A 16,873-nucleotide genomic window follows, 5' to 3' on the forward strand; every position below is an offset into this window, starting at 1 on the left:
ACACTGAGGAGTGAGATGCTCCTGTAGTTGTTACAGTCTGTGCGGTCCCCCTTCTTAAAGAGGCGGACCACCAGGGCATCCTTCCAATCCTGCGGAACCCGTCCAGTGGTCCAGACTGTTGTTATGATGTCATATAGGGCAGTCTGTGCACAAACGCCACCCTCCCTCAGCATTTCGCTTGGGAGATCATCTCTGCCCGGTGCCTTTCCTGGTCTCAGACTTCGGATCGCCTTCAGTACTCCCTCAACAAATGGCACCTCAGCCAGCCACTCACAGGGGGTGACTTCTTCCAATATTTGAGGCACCGCAGCCTCAGCAGGGTCATCCCCACTTTGTACAACGATGTTTTCCTGGCTGAGGGATTTCCCCTCCCCCATGACCTCACAGAAATGCTCAGCAAATCTGCAAACCTGTTCCTGGGGCTTGGAGATTGGATCACCGTTTTTTCCCCTAATGATGGTAATAGGTGTGGCGCTGCAGGTTACTTTTTTGATGGAGTTAAATAGAGATTTGTGATCGCGGGCCACTGAGGTAGACTCCATCTCCTCAGCAACCCGCGACCACCACCCATCCTTGCAGCGCCTCACGGCTCTCCGAACCTCCGAGCGAAGGCTGCGGTAAGCCTCTTAATTCTCTGGCATGGGATTCTGTAGCCAATGACAATGGGCCTGTCGCTTTTTCTCAACTATCCTGAACACCTCCTCTGTCAGCCAGGGTCTCTGGGGAGGTCTGGACCGCGTACCCAAAGCAGTCAATGCAGCTACATGAGTCACAGTCCTAAAACCTCGCCCATTTACCCTGGACATTAGGAGTGGGGGACGATGCCAACCCCAGCCGCAAGCGATGATTAAATTCTCGCTTGCAACTTTCATCAGATAACTGAGACCAGGCCACTTGAGGTTGGAATGGGGTCCTGGGTGTACACCCACCACCGGAGTGGAGGAATGGCAGGCGCATCTTACAAATGACAAGTCGATGGTCAGAGGGCAGATCAGCTCCACGGTAGGTCCTGGTGTCAAGGACATGGGCTCGCATCCGCTGGTCTGTCACTATGTAGACCAGCAGACGTTCTTGCTTGGACACGGCATGCATCCATGATGTTGTGTGGATACGCCGATGCCGGAACAGCGTGTTGGTAATTACAAGGCCATGGGCTGCACAAAAATCTAACAGCCTCCTACCGTTGTTATTGAGCTGATCTGGCCCATGCCCTCCAATCACTCCAGACCAGGTGCCAGCATCATGACCAACTCGGGCATTGAAGTCACCCAACAAGATGACTCTATCCCGAGGGGCCACTTTAGCCAGCACCTGTGACAGGAGGTCATAGAAGGCATCTGACTCATCGGCTTTGCCTGCATCCCTCCACGGATGTTCGTCTTCGGTGGGGGCATAAGTAACCACGACCACCATTCCTCGCCTCCGGTTGATGGGAAGGCGAGCCCAAAGTAGCCTGGGGCTTACAGCTTCCCACACCTCACCGCCACGCTCCCACGCCCCCTTCATTCTTTTGTTCAAAAGAAGACCCACACCCTGTTGTTTGGCAGTCTGCTGCCCCGAGTAGAGGACTGTCCACCCCTCATGGTGGCAGGAGCCAGAGCCGGTCCACCGGACCTCCTGAATGCCGCATAGATCCAGGCGGTACCGGTCCAGCTCCCGACAGAGGAGTGGCAGCCTCTCCTCTGCAGTGAGCGTTCGAAAATTCCACGTGGCCACCCGTAGTGGCTTTTCGTTGTTTCTGGAGTAGCCCCGAGGGTAGGTATTCAATCTCCTGGCTCCGCCAATTGGGGTTTGGCCAGGAGACGTCATAGACGCCTGGCCCCCCGGGGCCTCCGGCACAAGCTTATTAGTTACATATTTCAGTTTAATTCGTGGTTTCGTGGTAATTTATTGAAGGTGGAGGGGTTACCAGCCCCTCGCACCCTTCCAGAGCCCCTGTTTAGCCCCTGTGGTGGACACATATGCCATGAGGGGAGGAGCCAATCAAAATTGGATCTCCCCCCACAGCACTGTCCACGACAGAGTTGCCCGTCCGGCACCGCGAGGAGGTAGGGGGTTGTTTTTGCCGGACGCAGGTAAACACACACACACACAGACGCAGGTAAACACACACACACACAGACAGACGCAGGTAAACACACACACAGACAGACGCAGGTAAACACACACACACAGACAGACGCAGGTAAACACACACACAGACAGACAGACGCAGGTAAACACACACACACACAGACGCAGGTAAACACACACACACAGACAGACGCAGGTAAACACACACACAGACAGACGCAGGTAAACACACACACACACAGAGACAGACGCAGGTAAACACACACACACAGACAGACGCAGGTAAACACACACACACACACAGACAGACGCAGGTAAACACACACACAGAGACAGACGCAGGTAAACACACACACAGACAGACAGACGCAGGTAAACACACACACACACAGACGCAGGTAAACACACACACACAGAGACAGACGCAGGTAAACACACACACAGACAGACGCAGGTAAACACACACACACACAGACGCAGGTAAACACACACACACAGAGACAGACGCAGGTAAACATACACACACAGACAGACCCTCACCCGAGGTGTCGCTCTCTTCCATCACGGCGACCGCTCGCTGCCGTCCACGGCTGGCGTTCTGCTGCATGTACATTTGGGTCATGGACATTTCTGAAAAAAAAAAAACAAAGGTTAATCCAGTTTTTTTATATGTGAGTAGGAGTAGGGATTTAATGGCCAATATTAACCATAAAGATTTTTTTCCTCGATAGCGTAAATATGTATCGTTAAACCCGCCTCCACCACCATCTGACACTTAGTAAGGCTGAGTCACGTAAACAAAACGTGCCAATTAGTTACTAGTACAGCACACCGGTTGTGTGTTCGAGCGTAAACCCACTACAACATTTACCATTCGAGTACCGTGATGTTTCGCTGGCGATTACAAACAGCTAAATCGTCTAGATTGAGTTTGTCAATTGAAATTATTTAAAAGGGCATAGGTCCAGTGGTTTCCTAATATCAGAAGGAAGAGTTTGTTAATTGCACAATCGAATAATCATTGCACTGATACTATGAATTATGGCGATGATGACGATGACGTGGTGGCAACGTGTAATGTATGTGTATTGTATGTTGAACTCCTTTCACACCGTACGTAGCCAACCGTGCTAATCGGAGGTGCGGGCACAGGCCAGATGGCCAACAACAAACACCATTGTTGAAGGTGCAATAGGTACGATCCATAATCAAGGTTATGTTGGGTTCGATCGCGTGAATATAAATGTGTCGTTTAACCCGCCACCACCCGACACAGCCAATCAGCAAAGTTTAGTCACGTAAACAAAACGAGGCCAATTCGCTACTAGTTCAGCACACCCGGCTGTGTGTTGGAGAGTAAACCCACTGGAACAATTACAGTTCGAGTAGCCGCAACGTTTCGCTGGTTGACGAAGCTGGTTGTAATCACCCGACGAAGCTGTCGCGCTAATTCGAGGTGCGGGGCACAGGGCCAAAAGCCCCAAAAAGGCCAGGTGGGCCAACAAGCAACACCGCTGTTGAAAGGTGCAACGGACACGAGCTAACAGTTAAATTGAACTGCGCAAGGGGGGGGACGAATCGGAAAGCGGAGTCTTTTGACTCGCAGAGCGGTAGTCGTGAAGACGCCGAATAAGATGCTGCCACGTTTCGTGGTGCCGTGTTGGGTTTGGCATTGCCAGAGCAGCGGGTTACGCTCAAGGGTAACGTGCCGAAGCGAACGCACCGGCACTGATGTCGTCATACGTGAGGCCCAGGCTTGAGCGTGGCTCGTAGCGAACTCTCTCCTCGGATCTTTTCTTCTTCTTGTGCGACCTCTTGGGGCCGTAGGCCAACTTAGACATCCCCACGTCCATTGTCTGCACAAAGAGCACGAAAAGAATGGGTTTCACGTTCTGGGCACCGGAGATAATTTTGTTTATTCATGAGAGCCTGAAACTCAAGACCCTGTTCATAATAAAGGTGTGTTTTATTATATTTCCACGGTGGTGTGATGTTATTTCCCACGCCTGGTATGCAGGAGGTCGGGGGTTTGATCCCGACTGATGCTTGCTGTATTTTTGGGGTTTACAAGTCTCTTTCCCCATGGTTGTGGTGCATTTTTTCTCCGGGTCCTCCGGTTTTTCCCTCCACATTTAGAAAAATGCGTTAAGATTATTTTGCTGCTACAAATGCCCACAAGATAAGCCATTTGTGCCCATGTCACTTCTAAAAAGGACGAATACAGCTCAGTGGGCTTTACCTGCTAAGATATAAAAAATTGTTTAGAATAATTTGTATCTTTTTTTAAGCGATTTGTTTACCTTTCCTAAACTTTGCACTCCTATTGTATTTTTGTATTGTTTGTTGTAACGTTCTGACCCCGTGCCCCTAACTGGACATCTGTGGACAGTATATAGACGATGCCTCAATCTTTCTTATATTCAATATCGGCCAATAACACCCGATTTGAATAATCGCCGACCAGTCAACCGCTTGCCGAAGAGAGAAATATTCTTCACGACGATTATTTGGAAATAGAACAGAAAAATGCGTAGGCCAAACGAGCAAACCTGGTTGAGGAAAGGTTTCTCTACCATCGACCCGTATGCGCACTTTCAAATCGGATTCTGGAACGGAATGACAAATGAATAGCAAATACGATTAGGGCTAAACGCCTTTGTAAACAATGAAAATATATTTGAACAAGCAACATTCTAAAAACCGCGGTCCTATAAAGTGTACACATTCTGGCTGCATAAAGGCTACGTGTCTACTACACAAAAAGACAAAGATCGCCCGTATAGCCCGAGTGCTGTTAGCGAGTAGCACCTACGAAAGGCGGCACGGCACACGAGGGGGTGGGTGGCCAACACCACGCACGGCCGCCTTTGTCTCCTTCGTGGCGATGTTTACACACCGTACCAGGTACTCATTTTGAGGCCGAGTCGACCTAGGGGAGGAGGCCCAGGTCAGGTTCAGATAATCGTCACTGGCGTTGGCCGTGAGCAGGAATCAAACTCGGGGCAACAGGTTCGTAGCATGGCGCATTAACCGCTACACTACCGCTCCCCACTCGTACACACACACGCATCACGTACAGAATATAAACTAAACTATTTTTTATTTCACCAGGTAAGGCCCACTGAGCTACGTAGCTCTTTTTCAGAGGCGACCTGGCCACAATTGATAGCTGGACAAAGTGGCTTATCACGTGAAAATGTAAAGCAGCCAAATCATCTAAATGCACGTCGATTCTAAATGTGGAGGGCAAAACCAGAGGGATGATCCGGAGAAAAATCCACACGACCACGGGGAGAACATGCAAACTCCAAATAAGGCGAGGGAGATGACATCTCCTAGCCACCGTGGCGCCCTTTAACCCCTTACAATGATCAGACACAAAAAATGTGGGCACCGGTGAACCAAGTAATTTGCCTCCCGTGGGAGTGTGATGCTAAAGGCCGACAGCAAGCAAGGGGAAAAGCCAGCTGCAGGTAACAAGATCACTCACCCTATACAAAACACACGTGTTATTTATATGGTACACAAATTGTCCGGTTGTGGTGGAGCTGGGCACATGGCAGTTGTGTGAACAAAGCAGCCAACAATGAGCAATTGAAAATGAAAAAAAAACAAATAGAAATAATAGCCTTTACCCTTTTCTGGCAATAAAACAGGTGGTGTTAAGATGTTCAAACACCAAATTGATTCCTTTTTACAAGGCATCAAACTAAACTATGTTTTTTTATTCTAACAGGTAAGGCTCAAAGAGCTGTTATGCAGTTCCTTTTCAGAAGCGACTTGGCTCTTACGAATGAAGGCTCAACGAAGTGGCTTCTCATCACGGTGACATTTGTAGCAGCAGACAAATACTGTGAATGCGTGTTTCTTAATGTGGAGGGGAAACACCAAAGGAGCCGGTAAAAAAATCCACGCAACCACGGGGAGAGAGAATTGTCAACTCCAAATATACAGCAGCAGGCTTCAGGATCGGGATCGAACCCACGACCTCCTGGATACCAGGCGAGGTAGTTAATATTTCCTAGCCACCATGATGATGATGAGAGGCACGCAAATTCCAAATAGCAGGCATCGTCAGGGTCGGGATCGAACCCACGACGACCTCCTGTATAACAGGCGAGGTCGTTAACATCTCCTAGCCACCGTGATGATGATGATGAGAGGCACGCAAACTCAGTACAAAGACAGAACAGTACAAAGACAATGCCACAAGTACAGTAAATCCTTGGATTGCGAGCATAATTCGTTCCGGAAACGTGTTTGTAATTCAAAGCACTCGTATATCAAAGCACTCGTGTATCAGTCGTGATCACGTGACGCTCGGCAGACAAAGCGTATACGTACACTGCTCGTATTGCAAGACCCTCGCTCATTTATCAAATTAATATTTATTTCAAAATTTTGCTCGTCTTGCAAAACACTCGCACACCAAGTTACTCGCAATCCAAGGTTTTACTGTATCAAAGGATGACTATCTCGGGAAAGAAAATGGGATCCCCCATAAGATACCAATTCAAAAGTTGGCAGTAACAAAAATACTATCCAAGTTATATGGAGGCAACGTTTCGGGTAATGGGCCTTAACTTCGTCGCTGTTACAATGTACAACTGTACAGATGATGGACTTCGTGAATTGAAGGTAAGGAGACCACGCGTATCGCCATAAGCGGCGGGGGGGTCACTGAGTGAGAATTGTAACGCGATAACAGTTCGTGATAATAGTTAACGGGAACAGTTCACGATAATAGTTCACGGGAACAATTCGTGATAATAGTGCACGGGAACAGTTCATGATAATAGTTCACGGGAACAGTCTGCGAAAATAGTTCACGGGAATAGTTTGTGATAATAGTTCACGGGAACAGTTTGTGATAATAGTTCACGGGAACAGTTTGTGATAATAGTTCACGGGAAGAGTTTGCAATAATAGTTCACGGGAACAGTTCACGATAATAGTTCACGGGAACAGTTCGTGATAATAGTTCACAGGAAGAGTTTGTGATAATAGTTCACGGGAACAATTCGTGATAATAGTGCACGGGAAAAGTTTGTGATAATAGTTCACGGGAACAGTTTGTGATAATAGTTCACGGGAACAGTTCGTGATAATAGTTCACGGGAACAGTTCGTGATAATAGTTCACGAGAACAGTTTGTGATAATAGTTCACGGGAACAGTTCACGATAATAGTTCACGGGAACAGTTCGTGATAATAGTTCACGGGAACAGTTTGTGATAATAGTTCACGGGAACAGTTCGTGATAATAGTTCACGGGAACAGTTTGTGATAATAGTTCACGAGAACAGTTCGTGATAATAGTTCACGGGAACAGTTTGTGATAATAGTTCACGGGAACAGTTTGTGATAATAGTTCACGGGAACAGTTCGTAATAGTTTACGGGAACAGTTCATGATAATAGTTAACGGGAACAGTTTGTGATAATAGTTCACGGGAACAGTTTGTGATAATAGTTCACGGGAACAGTTTGTGATAATAGTTCACGGGAACAGTTTGTGATAATAGTTCATGGGAACAGTTTGTGATAATAGTTCACGGGAACAGTTCGTGATAATAGTTCACGGGAACAGTTCGTGATAGTAGTTCACGGTAATAGTTCACCATAACAATTCACGATAATACTTCACCATAATAGTTCACAATACTTCACAATAATACTTCACAATAGTTCACAATAATACTTCACAATAGTTCACAATAATACTTCACAGTAATAGTTCACCATAATAGTTCACCATAACAGTTCACGATAATACTTCACAATAATACTTCACAATAGTTCACAATAATACTTCACAATAGTTAACAATAATACTTCACAATTGTTCACAATAACAGTCCACAATAATACGTCACCATAATAGTTCACAATAATACTTCACCATAATAGTTCACAATAACAGTTCACAATAATACTTCACAATAGTTCACAATAATACTTCACAATAGTTCACAATAATACTTCACAATAATAGTTCACCATAATAGTTCACCATAACAGTTCACGATAATACTTCACAATAATACCTCACAATAGTTCACAATAATACTTCACAGTAATAGTTCACAATAATACTTCACCATAATAGTTCACAATAGTTAACAATAAACAGTTCACAATAACAGTTCACAGTAATACTTCACAATAATACTTCACAATAATACTTCACAATAATACTTCACAATAGTTCACAATAACAGTTCACAATAATACTTCACAATAACAGTTCACAATAATACTTCACAATAATACTTCACAATAGTTCACAATAACAGTTCACAATAATACTTCACAATAATACTTCATAATACTTCACAATAACAGTTCACAATAATACTTCACAGTAATACTTCATAATACTTCACAATAACAGTTCACAATAATACTTCACAGTAATACTTCACAATAATACTTCACAGTAATAGTTCACAATAATAGTTGACCATAATACTTCACAATAACAGTTCACAATAATACTTCACAATAATACTTCACAATAACAGTTCCCAATAACAGTTCACAATAATACTTCACAATAGTTCACGATAACAGTTCACAATAATACTTCACAATAGTTCACAATAATAGTTCACAATAATAGTTCACAATAACAGTTCACAATAATACTTCACAATAATAGTTCACAATAACAATTCACAATAATACTTCACAGTAATAGTTCACAATAATACGTCACAGTAATAGTTCACAATAATAGTTCACCATAATAGTTCACAATAGTTCACCATAACAGTTCACAATAATACTTCACAATAGTTCACAATAATACTTCACAATAATACTTCACAATAGTTCACCATAACAGTTCACGATAATACTTCACAATACTTCACAGTAATAGTTCACCATAATAGTTAACAATAGTTCATAATAACAGTTCACAATAATACTTCACAATAACAGTTCACAATAATACTTCACAATAGTTCACAATAACAGTTCACAATAGTTCACAGTAATAGTTAACAATAATACTTCACAATACTTCACAATAGTTCACAATAGTTGACAATAACAGTTCACAATAACAGTTCACAATAATACTTCACAGTAATAGTTCACAATAATGCTTCACAATAGTTCACAGTAATAGTTCACAATAATACTTCACAATAGTTCACAGTAATAGTTCACAGTAATAGTTCACCATAATAGTTCACCATAATAGTTCACAATAATAGTTCACAATAATACTTCACAGTAATAGTTCACAGTAATAGTTCACCATAATAGTTCACCATAATAGTTCACCATAATAGTTCACAATAATAGTTCACAGTAATAGTTAACAATAATACTTCACAATAATACTTCACAGCAATAGTTCACAGTAATAGTTCAAGGTAATAGTCCGTGCGGCTTTGAAAACGATTCTCATCATGCCTCCTTCATCGCCACAAATCCCCTCATTCATCCCTTCTCCATTCCTTCCCCTTCTTTCCTTCACCTCCCCTTCCTCCCTCCTTCACCTCCCCTTCCTCCTTCCTTCACCTCCCCTCATTCCTTCACCTCCCCTTAGTCCTTCCCTTCCTTCACCTCCCCTTCTTCATCCCCTTCACCTCCCCTCCTTCATTCTCCTTCCTTCACCTCCCCTCATTCCTTCCCCTTCCTTCACCTCCTCTTAGTCCTTCCCCTTAGTCCTTCCCCTTCCTTCACCTCCCCTTAGTCCTTCCCCTTCCTTCACCTCCCCTCATTCCTTCCCCTTCCTTCACCTCCCCTTAGTCCTTCCCCTTAGTCCTTCCCCTCCACTTAGTCCTTCCCCTCCTTCCTTCCCCTCCCCGCTCCATCCACGACCCCTTCCCCCTTCTTCCCGCCAATAAAACTGTCACAACAGAGGCGAACAGGATCCCCTCAGAACACGCAGACACACAAACACCCCTCACGCAACAAACATTTACAAACATTTACAACAACACCACGAGCACCTAAACAACAAAGCTCGCACACGAATTCAACGTCGTTATCGGCAAACGAAAATAGCGCTAAAGATTTGTGTTGTTGTTGTTGTCTGCAGCTGTTGTTGTTGTGCGCGTTGAGAACAGAAGACCCGGAACGCTGTGGTGGTGGTGGTTGTTGTTGTTGGTGGTTGTTGGTGGTGGTTGTTGTTGTTGGTGATGGTTGGTGGTGGTTGTTGGTGGTGGTTGTTGTTGTTGGTGGTTGTTGGTGGTGGTTGATGGTGGTGGTTGTTGGTGGTGGTTGATGGTGGTGGTTGTTGGTGGTGGTTGATGGTGGTGGTTGTTGTTGGTGGTTGTTGGTGGTGGTTGTTGGTGGTGGTGTTTGGTGGTGGTTGTTGTTGTTGGTTGTTGTTGGTGGTTGTTGTTGGTGGTTATTGTTGTTGGTGGTTGTTGGTGGTTATTGTTGTTGGTGGTGGTTGTTGTTGGTGGTTATTGGTGGTGGTGTTTGGTGGTGGTTGTTGGTGGTGGTTGTTGATGGTGGTTGTTGGTGGTTGTTGGTGGTGGTTGTTGGTGGTGGTGGTTGATGGTGGTTGTTGTTGGTGGTTATTGTTGTTGGTGGTTATTGTTGTTGGTGGTTGTTGTTGGTGGTTGGTGGTGGTGGTTGTTGTTGGTGGTTATTGGTGGTGGTTGTTGGTGGTGGTTGGTGGTGGTTGTTGGTGGTGGTTGTTGGTGGTTGTTGGTGGTGGTTGTTGGTGGTGGTTGTTGGTGGTGGTTGTTGGTGGTGGTGGTTGTTGGTGGTGGTTGTTGGTGGTTATTGGTGGTGGTTGTTGGTGGTGGTTGTTGGTGGTGGTGGTTGTTGGTGGTGGTTGTTGTTGGTGGTTGTTGGTGGTGGTTGTTGGTGGTGGTGTTTGGTGGTGGTTGTTGGTGGTGGTAGTTGTTGGTGGTTGTTGGTGGTGGTTATTGATGGTGGTTGTTGGTGGTTGTTGGTGGTGGTGGTTGTTGGTGGTGGTGTTTGGTGGTGGTTGTTGGTGGTGGTAGTTGTTGGTGGTTGTTGGTGGTGGTTATTGGTGGTTGTTGGTGGTGGTGGTTGTTGGTGGTGGTGTTTGGTGGTTGTTGGTGGTGGTGGTTGTTGGTGGTGGTGTTTGGTGGTTGTTGGTGGTGGTGGTTGTTGGTGGTGGTGGTTGTTGGTGGTGGTCGTTGGTATTTGTTGGTGGCGGTGGTTGTTGGTGGTGGTGGTTGTTGGTGGTGGTCGTTGGTATTTGTTGGTGGCGGTGGTTGTTGGTGGTGGTGGTTGTTGGTGGTTATTGGTGGTGGTTGTTGGTGGTTATTGGTGGTGGTTATTGGTGGTGGTTGTTGGTGGTTATTGGTGGTGGTGGTTGTTGGTTGCTGTTAGTGGTTGTTGTTGGTGGTTGTTGTTGTTGGTGGTTGTGCGGGTTGAGAACAACAGACCCGGAGCGCTGTGGTGGTGGTGATGGTCAGTCGCAGGCCGTGGTGCTTGGTGCTTGGTGGTGGTTGGTGGTTGTTGTTGTTGTTGGTTGTTGTTGTTACAATGGTAGGGAAAACGTGAAATACACACAGTGGTGGTGGTGGTGATGGCCGTCAGGACACTACAATGGCCTTCTAGAGAGAGAGTTGGGAGAATGATGGGGGAGGGTTTGTTCAGGCAGACGCGAACCTCGCCATGGATGGAGATAGAGAGATAGAGAGACAGAGAGACAGAGACACACACAGACAGAGACACACACAGAGAGGCACAGAGACACAGAGAGACAGAGGCACACAGAGACACAGAGAGAGACACACACAGAGACACACAGAGACACACAGACACAGAGAGACACACAGAGACACACACAGACAGAGAGACACACAGACAGAGAGACACACAGACAGAGACACAGAGAGTGAGCGAGACACGAGCGAGAGAGCTCGCGGCAGACAAAACCCAACAACAGGCGATGGTGGTGGTGGTGGCGGTGATGGAGGAGGAATGAGCAACGGGAGGTGGCACAGAAGCGCGGGAGGAGGAGGCCGTGAGGGAGGAGAGAGAGGAGGAGGAGGGGAGAGAGGAGAGAGAGGAGGGGAGAGAGGAGGAGGAAGGGAGAGAGGAGGAGGAGGCCGTGAGGGAGGAGGAGGGGAGGGAGGAGAGGAGAGAGAGAGGAGGGGAGAGAGAGGAGGAGGAGGCCGTGAGGGAGGAGAGAGAGGAGGAGGAGGAGAGAGAGGAGGAGGCCGTGAGGGAGGAGGAGGAGGGGAGAGAGGAGGAGGCGGAGGGGGTGGCGAGAGGGAGACAACGAAACGACGGCGGGAGATGTGAAACGAGGCCGGGATGCGGGAGAGGCTCTCGTGTCGGGCCCAGGCCGCCGGGATGGGGGATGGGAGAGCGGTGGGGGGTGGGGGGGTGGAGCGGTGGATGGGGGCGGGGGGCGGGTGGAGCGATGGGGGGGGGGCGGGGGGGTGTTTTAGGGAGCGGTGGCGCTGTGGTTGGCGCGACGCTGGGCGCGCTGCGGATTCTCGCTCCTCGCCACGAGCTGACGACATCGCTTGATGGAGTTCTCTCGAACCGGTCAAGTCGGTCGACCACCAGCCCCCCCCCACCAACCCCCCCCCACCAGCCACCCCCACCACCAGCCCCCCCACCAACCCCCCCCACCAACCCCCCCACCAGCCACCACCAGCCCCCCCACCAACCCCCCCCACCAACCCCCCCCCCCACCGACCCCCCCACCAACCCCCCCCACCAACCCCCCCACCAGCCCCCCCACCAGCCCCCCCACCAACCCCCCCCCACCAGCCCCCCCACCAACCCCCCCCACCAACCATCACACACACAGCCATCACACACACAGCCATCACACACACAGCCATCACACACAACCATCACACACACAGCCATCACACACACAGCCATCACACACACAGCCATCACACACACAACCATCACACACACAGCCATCACACACACAGCCATCACACACAGCCATCACACACACAGCCATCACACACAGCCATCACACACACAACCATCACACACACAGCCATCACACACACAACCATCACACACACAGCCATCACACACACAGCCATCACACACACAGCCATCACACACAGCCATCACACACACAACCATCACACACACAGCCATCACACACACAGCCATCACACACACAGCCATCACACCCAGCCATCACACACACAGCCATCACACACACAGCCATCACACACACAGCCATCACACACACAGCCATCACACACACAACCATCACACACACAGCCATCACACACACAGCCATCACACACACAGCCATCACACACACAGCCATCACACACACAGCCATCACACACACAGCCATCACACACACAACCATCACACACACAGCCATCACACACACAGCCATCACACACACAGCCATCACACACAGCCATCACACACACAGCCATCACACACACAGCCATCACAACCAGATTCCAAACTCTCCACCATGACCAAGACCAAAGAGCTCTCCAAGGATGTCAGGGACAAGATTGTAGACCTACACAAGGCTGGAATGGGCTACAAGACCATTGCCAAGCAGCTTGGTGAGAAGGTAACAACAGTTGGTGCGATTATTCGCAAATGGAAGAAACACAAAAGAACTGTCAATCTCCCTCGGCCTGGGGCTCCATGCAAGATCTCACCTCGTGGAGTTGCAATGATCATGAGAACGGTGAGGAATCAGCCCAGAACTACACGGGAGGATCTTGTCAATGATCTCAAGGCAGCTGGGACCATAGTCACCAACAAAACAATTGGTAACACACTACGCCGTGAAAGACTGAAATCCTGCAGCGCCCGCAAGGTCCCCCTGCTCAAGAAAGCACATATACATGCCCGTCTGAAGTTTGCCAATGAACATCTGAATGATTCAGAGGACAGCTGGGTGAAAGTGTTGTGGTCAGATGAGACCAAAATGGAGCTCTTTGGCATCAACTCAACTCACCGTGTTTGGAGGAGGAGGAATACTGCCTATGACCCCAAGAACACCATCCCCACCGTCAAACATGGAGGTGGAAACATTATGCTTTGGGGGTGTTTTTCTGCTCAGGGGACAAGACAACTTCACCGCATCAAAGGGACGATGGGCGGGGCCATGTACCGTCAAATCTTGCGTGAGAACCTCCTTCCCTCAGCCAGGGCATTGAAATGGGTCGTGGATGGGTATTTCAGCATGACAATGACCCAAAACACACGGCCAAGGCAACAAAGGAGTGGCTCAAAAAGAAGCACATTAAGCTCCTGGAGTGGCCTAGCCAGTCTCCAGACCTTAATCCCATAGAAAATCTGTGGAGGGAGCTGAAGGTTCGAGTTGCCAAACGTCAGCCTCGAAACCTTAATGACTTGGAGAAGATCTGCAAAGAGGAGTGGGACAAAATCCCTCCTGAGATGTGTGCAAACCTGGTGGCCAACTACAAGAAACGTCTGACCTCTGTGATTGCCAACAAGGGTTTTGCCACCAAGTACTAAGTTATGTTTTGCAGAGGGGTCAAATACTTATTTCCATCATTAAAATACAAATCAATTTATAACATTTTTGACATGCGTTTTTCTGGATTTTTTGTTGTTATTCTGTCTCTCACTGTTCAAATAAACCTACCATTAAAATTATAGACTGATCATTTCTTTGTCAGTGGGCAAACGTACAAAATCAGCAGGGGATCAAATCCTTTTTTCCTTCACTGTAAATGCTTTCAAGCTATAAATTCCGGTTCATCGATTCTGCACTTGCTCTATTACTAAAGTACTATACTGCCTTTAACTTTTATGAACGACTGGGTGTTTAAGTCACGTAGGTAAAACATCAATAAAATCAATGAAAAACTAAATAAAATCACGACGTTTCGGAGGCAACACAAGCTTCCGTCTTCAGGTGGAAACCGTCACAGCAAAATTGCTGTATCAAGTGAAGAGAGCTCTAAGATACCCGAGATTATATACAGGTTAAGGGGGGGGGGAGGAGCCAGGAAGGTGCCGTAGGGGGTGGGGCTAAGTTAAGCCGTCCTTTTGTTATGCTGCAGGGGGTTAGGGGGGTGAGATGGCCGTGTGCAGGTTGAAGAGCATTACATACATGAACCAGAGGCAGGTGGCAGTATTTAAGCTGACAAACTGGTTGCCTTGCAGTATACTGCTGTAAACTATAAGCCTGTTAAAGTTTAACTTAGGTTTAACTTGGTTAAAAAAGGGGGGCTAATCAAGCTGGGAATAGAAACCAACTGGAAGAAATAGAAATGGCTGTACAATTATAAGGCAGCTAAAGTTTGACTTGGTTGATGACATCTTTCCAATGATTGCTTAATTTAAAACCATACTCTCGGTTGAAGTTGTGTCTATGTTTATATATCTGAATGGCGTCATGGACAAATCTTTGGTAGTATTCGGGAGGTTTGCAGAGTACTTTGGTATCGGAGAAAACAATAAACCTATTGTTTGCCCACTGACAAACCTCGCTGTGTTGAAACAATGATCAGCTACGGCTGAAGAATTCGTTCTGGCATGTTTCAAATCTGATTTGTGCTCGCGAATTCGGTCAGAAATATGTCGTTTCGTCTCCCCGATATAGCAGTCATCGCAGGTACAACTCAATTTGTAAACACCGGGGTACTGTAAGTCAGGAATGACATCCTTTACGGATGGGATCAGATCACGGATTTTGTGTACTGTATTGAACCGGACCTGGATCTTGTGTTTGTTTAGAATTTTGGAAATATTTTTGTAACGCCTGCTATGTATGGCAACGTGATGATTTTGATCGGAGTTTCAGGTAGTTGTTTCTGTATGGTAGGAGAAACAGCTTGGCGGATAGTACGGTTAGGGTATCTGTTCATCTTGAGAAACGTCGTGATTTAATTTAGTTGTTTTTCATTTATTTTATTTTATTCATTTTTTTACCTACGTGACTTTACCGAAAAAACCAAAGAGTATGAATCCTTGCAGTCACGAAAGCTTAACATCTAGAATGGGTGTTTAAGGTTAGCGATTTGTCGTATTATCTGGCTGTATAGCAAATGAAATAATACAATTACTTTACTATGCAAGTAAAAAAGTGCATGTTTTTACGTGTTTTTTTTTAGGGCCCCTTTATAACACATGCTAGAGGCCCCGCACTAGCTTCATCCGGCACTGGGCATGCCCCTAGTGGACCTCACCTGTCAGGGACTCTTATGTTGTTGTTGTGTTTGTTGTTTTTGCCCCCCCACCCCTGCCCAATCTTGATGAACCCGATTTATGTAATGAATGTGTTTTTATTTTGATTTAAAGCTTTCGTGACTGCAGTAATTCATATTCTTAGTTTTTTCGGTAAAGTCACGTTGAAGAGAAACAACAAAATAATAATGCGCCGTTTAAAAATGCGCCGTTTAAAAATAAATTTATGCGAACCAACACACCTGAAGACGACCGTTTGAGTTATGGTCGAAACGTCGTGAGAATTTTTATTGTTTTATATATTTTTTATTATTTTGTTGTTTCTCTTCAACGTGACTTTACCGAAAAAACTAAGATTATGAATGTGTTTCTATTTAGTGACTCCGCTTACCCCTTTGTTCTATTTGGCACTGCTGTCGTGTTTGTGAGTGTTGTGTTTGTTTGTTGCGACTTGCTGACCCCGCGTGCCCCAACTGGACACCCGTGATAGAATAGCTTTACAGCACATCGGATTCTTCCTCCAGTCCGAGTAAAGATTCTGGTGGTGGTTGGGCAGCTTTAGCAGGCCGGGCGTGGTGCTGGCCACCCATCCCCTCGTGTGGCCGTGCCAGACTTCATACAGTGAGGGAAAAAAGTATTTGATCCCCTGCTGATTTTGTACGTTTGCCCACTGACAAAGATATGAT

The 16,873-nt window shown here is 46.8% G+C and overlaps 2 protein-coding genes across 6 annotated transcripts in view; one reads left to right on the top strand and one right to left on the bottom strand.

Moving 5' to 3' along the window:
- LOC116956667 (uncharacterized) overlaps positions 1–11,590 on the bottom strand; it is a 30,091-nt gene extending 18,501 nt beyond the window's left edge. Inside the window, exons 1-4 of one of the 2 annotated variants that reach the window (XM_032978442.2) lie at positions 11,459–11,568; positions 4,623–4,679; positions 3,797–3,929; positions 2,614–2,703 (exon numbers count right to left, since the gene is read on the bottom strand). In XM_032978442.2, coding sequence (XP_032834333.2) covers positions 2,614–2,703; positions 3,797–3,929; positions 4,623–4,649 — 250 coding nt within the window. In that variant the 5' untranslated portion in view covers positions 4,650–4,679; positions 11,459–11,568. Of the gene's footprint in view, positions 1–2,613; positions 2,704–3,796; positions 3,930–4,622; positions 4,680–11,458 lie in introns of both variants that reach the window. The other variant, XM_032978443.2, reaches the window with a different exon arrangement.
- The window catches only part of LOC116956677 (uncharacterized), an 88,779-nt gene that overhangs the window by 45,478 nt on the left and 26,428 nt on the right, over positions 1–16,873 (top strand). The window lies entirely within an intron of this gene.

The sequence above is a fragment of the Petromyzon marinus genome, chromosome 66 (assembly GCF_048934315.1).
Source record: "Petromyzon marinus isolate PM22_M1 ecotype Great Lakes invasive population chromosome 66, UKy_Petmar_22M1.pri1.0, whole genome shotgun sequence".
In the NCBI taxonomy this organism is placed as follows: Eukaryota; Metazoa; Chordata; class Hyperoartia; order Petromyzontiformes; family Petromyzontidae; genus Petromyzon; species Petromyzon marinus.